The sequence below is a fragment of the Mobula birostris genome, chromosome 1 (assembly GCF_030028105.1).
Source record: "Mobula birostris isolate sMobBir1 chromosome 1, sMobBir1.hap1, whole genome shotgun sequence".
In the NCBI taxonomy this organism is placed as follows: domain Eukaryota; kingdom Metazoa; phylum Chordata; class Chondrichthyes; order Myliobatiformes; family Myliobatidae; genus Mobula; species Mobula birostris.
In genome coordinates this window covers 34,237,692-34,256,501 of record NC_092370.1, presented here as the reverse complement: position 1 = coordinate 34,256,501, position 18,810 = coordinate 34,237,692, and the positions used below count along the sequence as shown (strand labels likewise).

Sequence of the window (18,810 nt, the reverse complement as noted above, 5' to 3'; positions counted from 1 at the left end):
CTGCAAGAGGAAATTCCTATGCCCCACAGTTTTAACTGACAGAACCCCCCCAACCCCACCCGCAACTTATAGTAACTATGTCCCTTTGAAATCTTCCTGATGGTGAAGATACCTTAATATTTCAATTTTGCAGTTAGGATTAGCTTGGATTGACTTTATGGCCAACACAAACACTGTGGGCCAAATGGCCTGTTCCGGTATTCTACAGTACTGTGCAAAAGTCTTAGGCACATACTGTATATATAGGTAGGGTGCATAAGACATTTGCATAGTATTGTAGTAATTTTATGATGGCACTGTACTTCTGCCACAAAATAAACAAATTTCATGACATATGTGAGTGATGATAAGCCTAATCTTGATATGGGTCTCTATTGTGGACTGAGAGTGGGAAGGGGGCAGGGAGAGGGGAATCATGGCTGGGAAAAGGGGAAGTGAGAGGGGAGGGAGCGGGAAGCACCAGGGAGACATTCTGTAATGATCAATAAACTAATTGCTTGGAATCAAATGACCTTGCCTGATGTCTCATGGGTGGGTGTGTCTACACCTGTGCCAACCCCTGCCCCAGAATTCCTTCTCACACCTGTCCCACACTCTGCCTGCAGTTCTCCACTCTCACCATTCCCAATGTCCTTTGCTCCAGACAGATTTACAAACTCATTCTCCACTTCACATTGACAAACTCAGTACCGTGCACGAGTCTTAGGCATCCTAGCTACAAGTATACTGTATATGTGACTAAGACGTTTGCACAGTACCGTATCTACTTTTTCTTTCTGTCATGTCCTCTTGTGATCTTACATGCTTTAAGAAAGATCACCCCTCATTCCTATAAGCTCCAAAGAATACAGATCCAACCTAATGGAAGATTACAAGAGTATTTAAGGATCGATATTCGTTTCAGGATTCTCAACAGTTGGACTTGATGATGCTTATAAACTTCAGTTTAGCATGCTCCATTCCAGATGGAAGATCACTGAGGCATGCCAGGCCAGGAGAAATATATTTCATCGTACCTTGGCAGAGAGGAGAAACAGCCTGTGCCTGTGGCCCTGTGGTGACTCCAGGTTTCTGCATGCGTTCAGGGTGCCGCTGTTTCTTTGCACAGCGTACACTGAATACACCTGCTACTTTCCAGATGGGCACGCCGACAAAATGTCTCACACTTCCTCAGCGAGGAGCTGGTGTGTGATCAGAAGCAGCACAAAATGGAGATCAGTGCTCAATAACCTGGCAGCCTTTGTAGAAAAGTCCATTGCACCATCTGCATTTGAACTACATTAACCACCCAATGAGGTAACATGCGCCGTCCACTGATAATATGGTTCAGAATTATACAATGCGACTCAGAAGTGACGTGCAGGCAATGAAAACCATGCTGCTTTGTTAAATATGATGGAAGCAAACTGTGATATTCTGAAACAATGATCCCACCCTGGAGGACCACTATAGTCTTCAGTTTGCAAGTGCTCGGATTTGTGGTGAACTGCTATTTGGTACACAACCTTGCCATAACAATGATACAAGTCCTGCCGCCAGGTATAACCAAAGGAAAATAAAGAGAAGGAGCAAAGAAGGAAGTGGCCAGTTTCGACATTACCTTTATACCCAAGCCATCCGCAAACAACTCATTCAACTGATGATACTGGTGAACAACTTCAGGAGGGACAGGATATCTCTCAACTTTCCTTTCCTACTGACAATAACATTGTAAATTTCTTTGAGCTCCTTATTCACTCCACTATTTCAGGAAGGTTTTCTGGATCTTCTTACATAAAAACGATAAAAAATACTTGTTAAATTTTTCTCTCATTTCCATTATTTACTGGTATAACATTTTTCCCAGTTTCTGTAAGGAACTTTAGCCATTCCTTTCCTTTATACAGATCTAAAGAAATTTGTATCATCTATTTTCTGCTTCTTGTCAGACCATTTACTGTTCTGCTTGCTCTTTGATTATCAACACCCTTGGCTGAATTTTGAAACTTCCTCAATCATCAGGCTTCCTGCTTTAATGGTAATCTTGAAAGCCTTTTCCTTCAAACTAATACTATCTCTATTTTTCTTGATAGCTACAGTTAAGATTACTTTTCTTGCTGATTGTATTATTCCTTTAATTGCTCACCACTGCTCATTTCTTTCATACCTCTTAAAATAGTCTCCCAATCTACCATAGGATATTCATCCTTATGCCTTCATCATTCATGTTGTGCTGATTTAACACTCTTTTTCAGATTAAACTGAATAACTTTCTCTTTTTTATATAAAATTCTATCATATTATGATCCAATTCTTCAAGGCTATTTAACTATTAAATCATCGATCAGCTGTCTCTCGTTAGATCATAAAAAGTCTAAAATAGTCTTTTCTTCACTGGCCCCTTAACCTATTGATCACACACACTCCATGGATTTATGCTATGATTTGTAAACTAGGCAAATAAAATTAAGAGCAATATGCTGATTATTAAACAAGCATTGAGATTCTTAATTCCTCCACATTTCTACTTTAATTTGGGATTATGGACACCAATGTTTCCCATCACTTACTGTTTCACAACTCTACCCACACATGGCTTTTCTGTGATAAGTTTTTCTATCTCTACTGCCTTTGTCTTCTCCTTATTCTCAGGGCTACACCTCCACACCTTCCATTTATCTGTCTCTTTGAAAGTTATGTATCCTGGAATATTTACTCTTCTTGCTTGGCTATTTTGAAGCTATATTTCCATAATAGTTATTAGGTGGTCCCCATATATTTCTGTTTATAACATTCGTTCACCTACCTTTTTACAAACATTGTTTCTGTTTAGATTTTAAAAAAAGCTTTCAGTTGGTCTTTTAGCCATTCTTCTCAGCACTGACTTTAATTGCAGCTATCATGATTATGTTACCCTACATTATCACTTTTCCTTCATTTTGCCTCATCAGAATCTTACCCCTTGCCCACTCAATGATTCAATGTCTTACCTCGTATTTAGAGTCCTTGTCATTCAATTTCCTGGAATTTTGATCCCAGTCTGAATCAAGTAAAGCCTTTCCCAACAGAATAGTTTTCCCTTTCCCCGGTAGTAAACACCACTTTCCCATTTCTCCCAAATCAGTGTCTGAGTTACTGATTCAGTTCTCTAATTTTGGTAACTCAGCTCCAATTTCCACGTGGATCAGTTCATAGTCCAGAGGTTATTACATCTGTAGTTCTGCTTTTATTTATACTTTCAGTATGATGTCCTTCTTTATCCTCACTATGTCTTTGGTTCCCATTTGGACCATGTTTCCCTCCAGAGGAGATGATAGAGTTCTGGCTCCAAGCAAGCAATGCCTCTTTCAGGATACAACCCGACAGGTGTAGAAACCAGTATCGGTCCCCCAAAATGTATAGTTTCCTTTCAACCACTGCGCTACTGTTCATTTCCCCAGCTTGAATGGTTCTCAGTCCACAGTGCTTCGATTGGTTTTCTCATCAGCCCTGCAGCCTCTGCTCCTCCATGCAGACTGAAAGAACCCTGTCCCTTTAGAACAAGTACAAGAATGTAGCTGCTGCCAGTATGACTGTCTCCACACCAGCCTCACATATGGCAAAGCATCCCCCCTCTCCTGAATGACCATGTTCACAGTATCTCATCTAAGGAGTGTAACTGCATCCTAATTTGCATTAGAAGGCTATAAGGTCATAAAATACATGAGTAGAATTAGGACATTTGGCCCATCGAGTCTGTTCCACCATTTCACTCTGGCTGATCCACTTCCCTCTTAGCCTCAATCTCCTGCCTTCTTCCAATATCCCTTCATGCCCTGACTAACCAAGAACCTTTCTAACTTCTGCCTCAAATAAATCCAATGACTTAGCCTCCATATTTGCCTGTGGAGATTCACCACTCTGGCTAAAGAAATTCTTCCACATCTTTGGTCTAAATGGATGTCACTCTGAGGCTGTGTCCCCTGGTCTTAGACTCCCCACCATAAGAAATATCCTCTCCCCATCCACCCTATCAAGGCCTTTCAACATTCGATAGGTTTCAATGACGTACTCTCTCATTCTACTGAATTCGAACGAGCACAGGCCAAGGTACATCAAATGCTCCTCATACGATAGGCCTTTCAAACCCATGAACCCTCCTTTGAACTCCCTCCAATGTTAGCGCATCCTTTCTTAGATAAGGAGCCCAAAACTGCTCACAATACTCCAAGTGGCACCTCACCAATGCCTTATAAAGCCTCAACATTATATCTTTACTTTTATATTCTAGTCCCCTCCAAAGTAAACGCTAACATTGCATTTGCCTTCCTCACCACTGATTCAACCTGCAAATTAACCTTTAGGGGATCCTGCACGAGGACTCCCAAGTCACTTTGCACTTCAGGTTTTTGAATTTTCTCTCCATTTAGAAAATAGTCTACCCTTTTATTTCTTCCACCTAAGTGCATGACCATAAATTTCCTGATATTGTATTCCATCTTCCACTTCTTTGCCCATTCTCCTAATCTGCTAAGTCGTTCTGTAGTCATAAAACCATAAGACGCTAAGACATAGGAGCAGAATTAGGCCATTCAGCCCATTGAGTTGGCTATGCCATTCTATCATGGCTGATCCTGGATCCCACTCAACCCCATTCACCTGCCTTCCCACCATATCCTTTGATGCCCTGACTGATCAGGAAACTATCAACTTCCACCTGAAATATACCGATGGACTTGGCCTCCACCGCAGTCTGTGGCAGAGTATTCCACAGATCTACCACTCTGGCTAAAAAAAATCCTCCTTACCTCCATTCTAAAGGGTTGCCCCTAGATCTGAGGCTGTGCCCTTGAGTTCTGGGTACCCCTACCATGGGAAACATCCTCTCCACATCCACCCTATATAGTCAACATTCAGTGGGTTTCAATGAGATCCCCCCACATTCTTTTTAATTCCAGTGATTACAGGACCAAAGCTGCCAAACACTCCTCATATGTTAACCACTTCATTCCTGGAATCATCCTCGTGAATCTCCTCTGGACTCTCTCCAATGACAATACATCCTTTCTGAGATATGGGGCCCAAAACTGTTGACAATACTCCAAGTACGGCCTGATTAGTGTCCTGTAAGGACTCAGCATATTCTCCTTGCTTTTATATTCTATTACCCTTGAAATAAATGCCAACATTACATTTGCCTTCTTTACCACAGACTCAACCTGTAGATTAACCCTCGGGGAGTCTTGCACGAGGACTCCCAAAACCCTCTGCGCCCCTGATGTTTGAAAAGCCTCTCTACTTCCTCAAAATTATCTGTCCCGCCGCTTACCTTCATATTCATCTGCAAACTTAGCCACAAAGCCATCAACTCCATCACCAAATCGTTGACATACAACTTAAAAAGAAGCAGTCCCAACACAAACCCCTGTGGAACACCACTACTCACCGGAAGCCAATACAAAATGGCTCCCTTTATTCCCACTCTTTGCTTCCTGCCAATCAGCCACTGCTCTATGCATGCTGGTATTTTTCCTGTTATACAATGGGCTCTAACTTGTTAAGCAGCCTCAAGTATGGCACTTTTTTTAGACTACTATCTGGACAGCTTTCCTACTCTCTGATGTACTCAGTATGGAGTTGCAGATTCCAGCACATCAACTCCATGTTAAAGTTTTCAGATCTACGGCGAATCTTGTTGTTGTGGATTCCATCAACTGCCATGGCTGCAAACCATCACCTGCCTCCTGATGTACTCCTCTCAAATTAATTTCTATATTTAATTGAATCACCTTTATTTAGTTCTGTTGTTGTCACTGAATGCTGCACGCAGAGACAGCAAAGAGTCAACCACAGGGATGGGTCTGGAGTCACAAAGGAACAGAAATAGTATGGATGGCAAATTTTCTTTCCTGAAAAATGTGAACCTGGTGGATTTTAAAATAACTCAATAGCTATATGGTTGCAAATACTAATTAAGCTATCCCGATTATTTTTATTTGAATTTAAATTCCCCAATAGCCTTGGGGATATTCAGTTCCGTGTCTCCAGATCAGTACAGGCAGAATAACCACTCTCTGACTGTACTCTATAGTGGTCTCTACTAGCTGTCTCCAGAAAGTTTGTACAGAGTGGAAATATGGACTATATATAAGACATCAGTGCAGAATTAGACCATTCAGCCTATTGAGTTTGCTCCACCATTCAACCACGACTGATTTATTTTCCCTCCCAATCCCACTGTCATGCCTTCTCCCATAATCAAGAACCTAAAGTCTCTCTGGCTCCTTGTCCCTTTCCACATTCTGCACTTGAGACTCAGCTATATTACCCCACACATATGCATTCCCATCTTCTGTGTAGTGACAAGGATTACCCCCCAACTTCACTCAGCAAGTCATGCTCCCCAAACTAAAAGAAATGAGCGAGTTTTAATAGTGCATTGTGAGATCAACACCCATTTTCTGGAGATCCTTAAATATAGTTCTTGCTGTCCTTTGGATGTGAAATCACACTCAAAAGCTTCTATAGTTTTACTGCGGAGAGCACTCTGACAGGCCGCATCATTATCTGATATGGAGGGGCTACTGCACAGGACCGAAAGAAGCTGCAGAAGTTTGTAAATCTAGTCAGCTCCATCTTGGGCACTAGCCTACAAAGTACCCAGGACATCTTTAGGGAGCAGTGTCTCAGAAAGGCAGTGTCCATTATTAAAGACCTCCAGCACCCAGGGCATGTCCTTTTCTCACTGTTACCATCAGGTAGGAGATACAGAAGCCTGAAGGCACACACTCAGTGATTCAGGAACAGCTTCCTCCCCTTTGCTATCCGATTCCTAAATGGACATTGAAGCTTTGGACATGACTTCACTTTTTAAAATATACATTATTTCTGTTTTTGCATATTTTTAAAAATCTATTCAATATATGTAATTGATTTATTTGTTTATTTATTATTATGTTTTATTTTATTTATTATTTTTTTCTCTTTCTGCTAGATTATGTATTGCATTAAACTGCTGCTTCTAAATTAACAAATTTCACATTAGATTATTAGATTAAATTAGATTATGAGGACACTCAGTCCTCGATTATTGTCATTTAGAAATGAATGCATTAAAAAATGATACAATGCTCCTCCGGTATGATATCACAGAAACACAAGACAGACCAAGACTAAAGCTGACAAAAAACACATAATTATAACATATAGTTACAACAATGCAAAGCAATACCGTAATTTGATAAAAGCAGACCATGGGCACGGTTAAAAAAAAGTCTCAAAGTCCCGATACCCCAATAGCTCATGCAGACAGTAGAAGGGAGAAATTCTCCCTGCCATGAGCTTCCAGCGCCGCAAACTTGCCGATGCAGCATCCTGGAAGCACCTGACCACAGTCCGACTCTGAGTCCGTCCGAAAACTTCGAGCCTCCGACCAGCCCTCCGACACTGAGCACCGAGCACCATCTCTGCCGAGCGCTTTGACCCCGGCCCCGGCCGCCAAGCAACAGGCAAAGCCGAGGATTCTGGGCCTTCCCCTCTGGAGATTTCGGATCACACAATAGCAGCAGCAGCGAAACAGGCATTTCAGAAGTTTCACCAGACGTTCCTCTGTGCTGTCATGTCTGCCTCCATCAAATCAGAATTGTGCACGGCATCCTACTTGACAGATTACAGATATTCATCACCAGAGAGGCCGCGCGCGCTGCGTCGCGTCGCCATCTTCTCCTACCGCCAGTGCCGGTTTATTATCACTGGCTCATCACATGCCAGTGATAATAAACCTGATTCTGATTCTAAACTCTATCTGCCCAGAGAACAAGAACGCTCTCCCTTTATTCTGGCTCAACCATTTAACCCCTAAACAACACCATTAACACAAATCACTTGATGTTTCTTTGATTTTCTCATCATTGGACCTTGCTAATGAATTACCAGCATTACTGAGGTGATAATATTTCAAATGCACTTAAATGGCTGTAACACTCATTGCAATGCATTCATAATCTCTAGTAAATTGTACTGTCAAATTTTATTACGAGCATCCTCAAAGTTTTAATATCCTGTAACTTAGATAGGAATATATTCTAATCATTTATCACTTTTCACAAAAAAGATCCTTTCTTTTACTTGGCTTAAAGTTCTTTTAGTTTTTTTCTTCATTCTCTTTCTTACCTTTACATCAGGTTTTGAAGTAATAGTTTGTAACTTATTTTGAATAAAAGTATACATCTAGACTTAGTAAACTCAGACAAAATCTACCCATTAATATTTCTTTCAAGACTTTAGGACTTGAAGTTATTTAATGTCTTCTCAGAGGTTTAAATTTCAATTGATTTTTTTTTTCTGTTCTTAACATAAACCTGGGAAAATTTGTTCTTCCCAAACACAAAACCTTACTTGCAAATGCAAGATTAATGAAAGATTTCAGCATGCCATTATATTTACGTGAATGTGGTAAACATTCATTAAGTGCATCAAAAATAGGTGTATAATTTTCTGTAGCATGATAGTATTAAGTTTCAATTATGATTTGAATATGCAGATTATACCAGGACATGTGGTCAACCTGTGAGTTTAATCCAACCAAATGCATACCATTTCATTTTCAGAAACTCTTCACAGACAGGATGATTCAAAAGGTCAACTTGATTGTAATATATCATAGCCTAAAAAAAAAGCTCAGAATCAAATTTTAAATTGCAATAAAGGGTAGCATGCAAAATGTGCATTTGTGTATAATGAAGAGGTGAAACAGTTATCCACTAAGATTTAAGAGCACTTTGCCTTCGAATATACAATGGACTTGTATAAGCTATTAAGTCCTTATTGGGGTGGCATAGTAGCATGGTGGTTAGCACAATGGTTTACAGTACAGGTGACTGGGGTTCAATTCCCACTGCTGCCCATAAAGAGTTTGTACGTTCTCCCTGTGACTGCATGGATTTCCTCCAAGTGCTCTGGTTTCCTCCCATAGTCCAAAGATGTACCTGTTGGTAGGTTAGTTAGTCATTGTAAATAGGATTAAATCGGGGGGGGGTGCTGGATGGCATGGTTTGAAGGGCCAGAAAGGCCTATTCCGTGCCGTATCTCAATAAATAATAAATTAAATGTATTAGTAATTTGGCAGATAAAATCTGTTCTGTTCACCACATCCTAGATGTTTCAGTTAGCTTGCTTGGTCCTGATGAAGTGTCTTGGACCAAAATGCTGACTCTTTATTCCTTTCCATAGATGCTGCTTGACCTGCTGAGTTCATCCAGCATTTTGTGTGTGCTACTTTGGAATTCCAGCATCTGCAAAATCTCTTGTGGTTATAGTTTTGTTACAGTTGATTCTCAATGATGACATGATTCGGAAATAATTCAAAACTTTGAGAAAAGCTTCCAGGTTGTTTGTGAAATTCTTCAGTCAAGTGCCAAACCTTCATTCGACACAAACCTTGTGACCGCGCTGTCTTGTAGGGGCCATGCACCAGGACTGTCTGGAGGATTGGGTGCAACTCAGGAACTGGCTGCTATACAAGGTGTAGCTTTGCCATTGTCGTGGCTGAAAGTTAATGCTGTTCACCAGGACAATGAGTTTAAAGTAAGTTTCCTTTGCTAGCTAAATTAAATGTAACACATGCAAAATGCCAGAGTAAGTCAGGCAGTATCCGTGGAGGGGAATAAATAGTCAATGTTTTGGGCTGAAATCCTTCAACAGGATTGGATAAACAGTTGACCTTTCAGCCAAGAGCCTTTATCAGTTCTGCCCTCAGTAGATGCTGCCTGGCTTATTGAGTTTCTCCAGTGTTTTATTGCTCAGATTTCCAGCATCTGCAGAATCTCTTGTGTTTATGATTAGCTAGATCAAATGTTTTCTTGCATCTCTGGTGTCACGCATTATGTAGACATTTTGTGTCTTCCCTACAGCTCACTCTTTCATTGAGCTTCACATCGTTCCTTTTTGTACTTGTTGGAGTTCTGAGATTGGGGACACTGGTGTTGCAACTCTTCCTCCATTATGAACATAAAGAGTGCAGCTTTGCCTTTGCGAGAAAACATTCCTTTAAATTATTTATTATTTATTGTGATACAGCATGGAATAGGCCCCTTTGCACTCCCCTGAGCCACACCGCCCACAAATCACCTGATTTTTAATCCTAGCCTGATCACAGGACACCTCCAAGAGGACCATAGCGTTGTTACGGTTTGGAGGCTTGCGTGCCTCGATGACCCAGAGAGCTATGCTGACTAGACTCTTTGGCTCATGGCAAACAGGTCATAGGATAGGAGCCAGACTAAGAGTGGTCCACTGGTCCTCCGTGTCTGGGGGTTCAGCTCAGTGCCAACAATCCTGACTGGTCAAACAAAACTGTTACAGAAACAGCAATGAAGAATTCTACATCTGTGTGTGACAGTATTCTTGAGTCTCCACACAGGACTTACATGACTGACAGTAAACCGAGAGGAAGCTATTAACAAGATGAAGGAAGCTGTGAACGTCGTCAGACGGAGGACGTTCATTGCTGTCCTAAACGGCACTGGCGTAACGGGACAAGGAGGAATCACGGGACAATTTACAAAGACCAATTAATCTAGCAACCTGAATACTTATTCAGTTTGTCCACTACCTTTTGTCTCCTAATACTGCCTCTCCACCATAATTTTCCAATGGTCCAATATCCACTCTCACCTCTCTATTACTCTTTCTATATCTGATAAAAAATTTTGGTATCCTCTTTTATATTATTGCCTAGCTTGCCTTCATATTTCATCTTGTCTCTCTTATGGCAGTTTCAGTTACCTTCTGTTGGCTTTTAAATACTTACCAATCCTCCAACTTCCCACTAATTTTTGCTATATTATATGCCCTCCCTTTTGCTTTTATGCTGTGTTTGACTTCCCTTGTCAGCCACGGTTGCTTTATCCTCCCTTTAGAGTACTTCTTCATCTTTGGGATGTATCTTTCCTGCACCTTCCAAATTGCCCCAGGAAACTCCAGCCATTGCTGTTCTGCCATCATCCCTGCTGATGTTCCCTTCCAATCAATTTTGGCTAGCTCCTCTCCCACGCCTCTGTAATTCCCTTTTTTTCACTGTAATACTGATACATCTAACTTTATCTTCTTCCTCTCAGACGGCAGGGTGAATTCTATCATATTATATAGACTGTATTGAAAGGGTTCCTTAACCTTAAGCTCCCTAATCAAATCAAATTACACAACACCTTATCCAGAATAGCCTTTTCCCTGGTAGGCTCAACCGCAAACTGCACTAAAAAAACAATCGTGTAGGCATTCTACAAATTCCCACCAGGGATCCATCACCAACCTAATTTTCCCAATCTATCTGCATACAAAGATCCCCTATGACTATTGCAACATTGCCCTTATTACATGCCTTTTCTACCTCACCATGTCCAAGCTACTGTTCGGAGGCATGTTTGTAACCTTGCAGGTTCTTAACTCTACCCACAAGGATTCTATATCTTCCTGTCCTGTGTCAGCTCTTTCTAAGGATTTGATTTCATTTTTTACCAACGGAGCCACCCCACCCCCTCTTTCTACCGGCCTGTCCTTTTAATACAATGTGTACCTTTGGATGTTAAGCTCCCAACTATGATCTTCTTTCAGCTACATCTCAGCGATCCCCAAACATAATAGTTGGCAATCCCTAACTATGCTGCAAGATCATCTACCTTATTCCATATATACTACATGCATTCAAATATAATACCTTCAGTTGTGTATTCATCATCCTTTTCTATTTTGTCCCCATGTTACACTTCACCTTATCCCACTGACTGCAATTTTGCCCTATCATCTGCCTGTTTTTCCTCATAGTCTCGCTGCACACTGCATTGACTTGTATAACAACTACCCCATCTCAGCCCTATCATCAGTTCCCATCCCCCTGCCAAGTTACTTTACTTTACTCCCACCCCCAAATATTAATGCAAACCTTTCCACAAGGATATTGGACCCCCTAGAGTTCAGGTGTAACCTGTCCTTTGTGTACAAGTTAAACCTTTCTCTGAAGACATCCCTATGATCCAGAAATCTGAAATCCTGTTCCCTGCACTATTTCCTCAGACACTCATTCATCTGTACTGTTATCCTATTCCTGCCCTGATGAACACGTGGCACTGGGAGTAACCTGGAGATCACTACCTTGGAGGTCCTGCTCTTCAGCCTCTTCCCTAGTTGCTGGCCTATCCTCACAGTGCAGGACCTCTTCCCCCTTTCTACCTATGTCATTTGTGCAAATTTGTACCACAACCTCTGGCTACTCATCCTCCCCTCTTGAGAATCTTCTGTAACAGCCCTAAGACATCGTGGACCCTAGCTCCTGGGAGGCAACACACCATCCTGGCATCTTACTTTTGGCCATAGAATTCCTTATCTATCCTCCTAACTATCATGTCTACTATCACTATCACTCTGCCTGACTTTACTCTTCCCTGCTGAGTCTCAGAGATAGCCACAGTACAACTTTCCTGGCTGCTACTGCTGTGTCCTGATAGGTCATCCCCCAGCAGAATCCAAAGGGGTATATTTGTGCTGAGGGGAATGACCACAGGGTAAACCTGCACTGACTGTTTGCTCTCTTCACTTCTCCTGGTGGTCACCCATCTACTCTCTGAAGCTTGCACTCTGCACCTGACCACCTCAGTAAGTGTCTCATCGATGAGGTTTTCAGCCTCTTGGATGGTCCCGAGTACATCCAGCTCCAGCTCCAGCTCCTTGACCTTGTCAGTCAGAAGCTGCAATTGGGTACGCATCCTGCAGAAATAGTCATCAAGGAGATTGCTAGGTACCCTGAAGTCCCATATCTGACAGGAGAAGATTCAATGTAAATTTGTTATCAAAGTACATACTATATATGTCACCATGTACTGAGATTCATTTTCTTGTGGGCATACACAGTAAATCCAAGAAACACGATAGAATCAATGAAAGATCATAACCAGCAGGACAGACAAACAGACAATGTGGAAAGGCAACAAGACTGTGTAGATACAAAGGAAATAATAAACACATAAATATTGAGAACATGAGATGAAGAGTCATTGAAAGTGAGTCCATAGGTTCTGGGAACAAGTGAGGTTGAGTGAAGTTATCCCCACTAGTTCAGAAGCCTGATGATTGAGGGGCAGTAACTGTTCCTGAACCTGGTGGTGTGGGTCCTGATGATGATGGCAGCAGTGAGAAGAGAGCATGGCCTGGCTGGTGGGGGTCTTTGATGATGGATGATGCTTTCTTGTGACATCACTCGTTATAGGTGTGCTCAATGGTAGGGAGAGCTTTACCCATGATGGACTGCACTGTATCCATTACTTTTTATAGGCTTTTCCATTCAAGGGTATTGGTGTTTCCATACCAGGCCATGATAAAACCCGTCAGTATACTCTGCACTGCACATCTACAGAAGCTTGCCAAAATTTTAGACGAGACACCAAATCTTCGCAAACTTGTAAGAAAGTGGAAGTGCTGCTGTGCTACCTTTGTAATTGCATTTACTTGCTGGACTCAGGACAGATGATAAAATCTGAAAGGATAATGCCAGGGAATTTCAAGTTGCTAACCCTCTCCACCTCTGATCTCCTGGTGAGGATTGTCACATGCACGTCTGTTTTCCTCCTGTTGAAGTTGATAATCAGCTCTTTAGTTTTGCTGACATTGAGAGAGAGGTTGTTGTTATTGCACTGCTCAGCCAGATTTTCAATCACCCTCCTCTATGCTGTTTCATCACCACCTTTAATTTGGCCAATGAAAGCAGTGTCATTAACAAACTTAAAAATAACATCGGACCTGTGCTTTGCCTCACAGCCATAAAGGTAAAGCAAGCCTGGGCCTTGCGATGCACTTGTGCTGACGGTGATCGTGGACAAGATGTTGCCAATCCTAACTGACAAGCATCTGCAAGTGAGGAAACTGAGGATCCAGTTGCACAAGGAGGTATTGAAGCCTGGGTCTTTAAGATTATTGATTAGCTTTGAGGGGATAATAGTATTAAATGTGAAAGTGTAGTTAATGAAGAGCATTTTGTTGTAAACCTCTTCACTGTCCAGATGCTCCAGGGTTGAGTCCAATGAAATGGCATCTGCTGTTGACTTCTTGTGATAGTAGGCAAATGGGAGTGGAGCTGAGTTGCTCCTCAGGCAGGACTTGATATGTTTCCTCTCCGACCTCTCAAAGCACTTCATCGTGGTGGATGTAAGTGCTACTGAACAATAGTCATTGAGCCAGGCTACTACGTTCTTAGGAACCGGTATATCAGAAGCAACACACACACACAAAATGCTGGAGGAACTCAGCAGTCCAGGCGGTATCTATGGAAAAGAGTACAGTCAATGCTTCACCAGGACTGCCTGAGGGATAACCGAAGCCTGCTTGAAGCAGGAGGATACCACAGACTGCCAAAGCAATATGTTAAAGTTATCACTGAACACGCCAGCCAGTTGATTAGCACGGGTCTTCAGTACTTGGCCAGGCACGCCACCTGAGACACATGCTTTTCATGGGATTACTCTCCTGAAGGATGCTGAGACTGAAATCACAGTGTCGCTGTGGTACGTGAGAGTTTGAAATCACAGTGTCGCTGCGGTCCGTGAGAGTTTGTGAAGTTGCCTCATTTTGTCGGTTAAAGTGAGCATAAAAGAAATTGAGCTAATTGGAATATAGAGTCAGGACGCGTATGGTCATGCCCTTTGATAGAAGAAATAAAAGAGTTGACTATTTTCTAAATGGGGAGAAAAATTCAGAAATCTGAGGTGAAAAGGGACTTGGGAGTCCTTGTGCAGGATTCCCTAAAGGATCATTTGCAGGTTGAGTCAGTGGTGAGGAAAGCAAATGCGATGTTAGCATTCATTTCCAGAGGACTAGAATATAAGAGCAAGGATGTAATGTTGAGAATTCATAAAGCACTGGTGCGGCTCACTTGGCGTATTGTGAGCAGTTTTGGGCCCCTCCTCTTAGAAAGGATGAGCTGATACTGGAGAGGGTTCTAATGAGTTTCACGAAAATGATTCCAGGATTGAACGGCTTGTCATATGAAGAGCGTTTGATGGCTCTGGGCCTGTTTTCACTGGAATTCAGAAGAATGAGGGATGACCTAATTGAAACCTATTGAATGGTAGAAGATCTTGATAGACTGGATGTGGAGAGAATATTTCCTATGGTGGAGAGTCTAGGACCAGAGGACACAGCCTCAGAATAGAACAGACATGAGGAGGAATTTCTTTAGCATGAGGGTGATGAATCTGTGAAACTCGTTGCCCCTGACAGGTGTGGAGGCCAAGTCCACAGAAATTGATAGATTCTTGATTGGTCAGTGCATGAAGGGATACAGGGAGAAGACAGGAGGCTGGGGTTGAGAGGAAAAATGGATTAGCCATGATAAAATGGCAAAGAAGACTCGATGGCCCAAGTTCTACTACTATTTCTTATCATCTTATGATCTTAAACTGTAATGGGAAGGCCTTTTTCTTCCTCAAATAATTTCAGCTTTGATCTATGTCAACTTTAAGTATGCAAAATGTTTGTCCAGACCACAATGCCACATATGTCTAAGCTAAGTACAATTTACTAGGGATTGAACCACTTTCTCAGCAATAATATTAACACAGATCCCTGTAGCAGCCCACTAGCAATTATAACAATCAGATCCCATAAATCCAGAACATTTTCTTGTCTGTGAGTTTGCAGCTCTCTTTTAGCCCATCATAGCTATTTTCCTGTTAATTCCAAAGGATTTTGACCTGTAGAGTAATTTGAAAAGAGTTACTGGAATCCATTTAGACAATATAAAGGGAAACCCACTAAATATTTCAATTAACTGCTAAATATTAAAAATGTACTTACATTTAAAGTTGCTAGGGGTGGATCTTCCACCCGCGCGTCCTCTTTTGCAAGTTTTCTATACTTAAGTGGACATTGTAGGTATTTGAAGTTATATTCAATCTGCATAGTAGAATTAAACCATTAGGGCTATGTTATTGTTAAAACATGGGCAATCCTAAATTCCAATAAAATGTTCACTTACTGAGTAGTCTATACTTTTCTTGTCTTCTGAGGATTCTGTCATGCATATGTCCAAAAGACCCTTAAAATGAATGGAATAGACCCTTACAGAAAGTTGTACATTTTACAAGGTAACACAATGTGATTATCACACTTTACTCAAGCAACAGGGAAAAATTGAAATTTGTAAATAAAAACAAAGAATATTAGATATGTGAAAGAGTAAATAGAATGGAATAATAAACTTAGAGTATTAAGGAAGCCAGATTTTGAGGAAGAAGCCTTGTGCAGTGCCCTTCACAAACATTTCAGAAGGTTATGAAGAACTTTACAGCTAATGATATATTTGTAAGATTATACTGTTTAACATAAGAAAAGATGGGAATAAGTAGACAGAGAAAGTAAGGAATTAATTATGCAATGTTATAAAATCCCAAAAATGTTTCAATTTGCATTCAATTCAATTTCAGATGTTTTGTCAATTTAAAACCCACAGAAGCACTAAAAGGCCAAAGTTAATAAAAGCTTGCGGCAGATTAGACTTATTTTGGAGCAGCCTTTTCTATGGACGTGTACAAACAGAAAGAGTGCTTAAGTCACATTACAAGAATATTTCAAGTGATTTGATAAAATCATTGAGCAGTCTAAAGAATAATGCAATGTCTCAAGATTATTCCAAAAGCTGACTTACAGCAAAGGCTTCTGGGAGATGTTCAATCATTTCCAGTATCGGGCATTGCATAGAGGAACCATGTACAAAGGCTTGTACAGCTTCATCAAATCTAAAATGAGAAAAGATAACAAAACTCAAAAAGTGAATCCCACGGCAAACCATTCTGTCTGTTATATGTGTCTTTGAATTAATTATTCTGAGCTTGGTATTGTTCCATTCCCTGCAGTGAATTATCTAACTGCATTCTGAGTCTCATCTACTCATTCTTGCAAGATCTTTGTTTAAACCGAAATTGTCAAGTCTCCTCTGCATCTTCACTTGTGTTTGTAATCCCAGGGGTTTTTACGTTAAATATCGTCTACCCAGAGTCACACACGTTGCTGAAGTGCCTTAAAATCTCTTCACATTTCCCACTCCCACTTCACTCCTGTAATATTTTGGCACAGAATAGGGAGTCAATAGTGTGGATTTGGTAGCAAAATGATTGAGTCATAGTCTGTCCATGACTCTTTGACTATGAGAATCTGAGTGATCCCTCTAACAGGAGAAGATAGTGTCGCCACCTCACAAACTCCGACAGCAAAAGCACGCACGAGCAATATCATTGGCAGAGAGGTGGCAAACAGCACTGAGTATGCTCGATCTGGAGGCCATACACAGCGGAACTTGCCTTTCTTTCCACCTAACCCTCACGTTTGAACATTGTTTTGTTCACACTCTGCAAAACAATCATAGAGCAACAGCTGACAGTGGCATATCAACAGTCCAGCAGAACTTTGAAGTAACTAATCTTTGTGTGGCACGTCACCTGCTCTCCTTTTGCTGCACACAGTAGGCCTTATTGCCTGCATTCTCTCACCTCCCTATTGCTACAAAGGCCTACTGTGGAAGAACTATCTGGATGTATATTTAACAACTGATGGATGTATATTTAATAACTGATAATTTGGCAAGCACTGACACATTTAATTTTGCCTTTTTTGTAGGGATGATACTTAAACTAAATATTTTGATAATAAATTGTTTCAAAAACTTGCACAAGCACAGCAATAAGTGAAATATCACATTCGTACCTTTCACTTTGGATAATAACTAAAGTGGTGTCCTTTCTTTTACTGCGAATTGCTTCATGAAAAAAGGAAGCTTCATTCTTGTTCAGGGTAATTGCAGCTCCCCTGGCTAGCAAGAGGCGCACTGCACCATTATGACCTCCTTTTGCCGCCAAGTGGAGAGCCGTATTCTTTGGAATGAATAATAAAGAAGATTTTTGAGAATTACTTTAATAGCACAAGAAAAAATACAATGCCATCTGTACCAGTGTAATCATTAACTATCTTTATAAAATACTGATGACTTCTATCTGACCAAGTACAATGTGAAAACTGCAATCTTTTCTATACCTTTTGGAATGGCTGAATGACAATGAAAGATGATTGAAGATTAACCAACAAAAAGCTCTCTCACTTACACACAAAATTACAGACGTTTTCCTTGCCATCAGTATTAGTGGTATTGTGAGTTCTTTTACATTTTTAATCAGCTAAAAATCACACCATCAGTCAATGGCTAATCAGCATGGTTAAAGTTTTAATTACAATGAACTAAGTTGAACTGATGACCATATTCAACTCTCCTCCCACCCCATTCATATCTGAAAGGATGAGTTAAAATTTCTCCCTGTATTTCAACATGTAGCACTATAGAACGCATTATAGCTATCTGATGTATCTTAACACAATATATTTGTTAAATACCATATTCCTTAAGGTTGTTATAGCCGGGGTTGGTAGTGGGGACAAGCTCCCAATGGTGTGCACCTCAAGTAGCCTTTGACAACCAGGTCCTGGCCTTCACGTGTGGCTTAGCTACTAAGCCCGGTGGAACCATTTATACTGACAGGAGAAGGGGCAAAGGCGGGTTACTGGCATCTTAAAATAAGTTGCTTTGGGTGGATAGGGCTCATCGGCTGTGGTTGGCAGCTCGTCTAGGAGAAGGAAATCTCTAGCCTCGAACCTCTGCTGCCTTGCAGCTGTTCCCACACATGGGGAAGGCTTCGGGAGTAAACTCAGAGGGAAAAACCCGGAGCTGGAGTCCCTAAGGCAGACCTATATTGAGTTCAACGCTGACTGGCAACTCCTGCGACACTGCTGGTACCAAACTGTGTTGGTCTCTGCTAT

General features: G+C 41.2%; 1 protein-coding gene across 1 annotated transcript in view; it reads right to left on the bottom strand.

Annotated features, from left to right (window-relative positions):
- Positions 1 to 18,810, bottom strand: part of trpa1b (transient receptor potential cation channel, subfamily A, member 1b) — a 111,136-nt gene that overhangs the window by 36,274 nt on the left and 56,052 nt on the right. The window contains exons 14-18 of the mRNA XM_072243021.1: positions 17,707 to 17,873; positions 16,652 to 16,742; positions 15,983 to 16,042; positions 15,802 to 15,900; positions 8,554 to 8,624 (exon numbers count right to left, since the gene is read on the bottom strand). Coding sequence (XP_072099122.1) covers positions 8,554 to 8,624; positions 15,802 to 15,900; positions 15,983 to 16,042; positions 16,652 to 16,742; positions 17,707 to 17,873 — 488 coding nt within the window. The remainder of the gene's footprint in view (positions 1 to 8,553; positions 8,625 to 15,801; positions 15,901 to 15,982; positions 16,043 to 16,651; positions 16,743 to 17,706; positions 17,874 to 18,810) is intronic.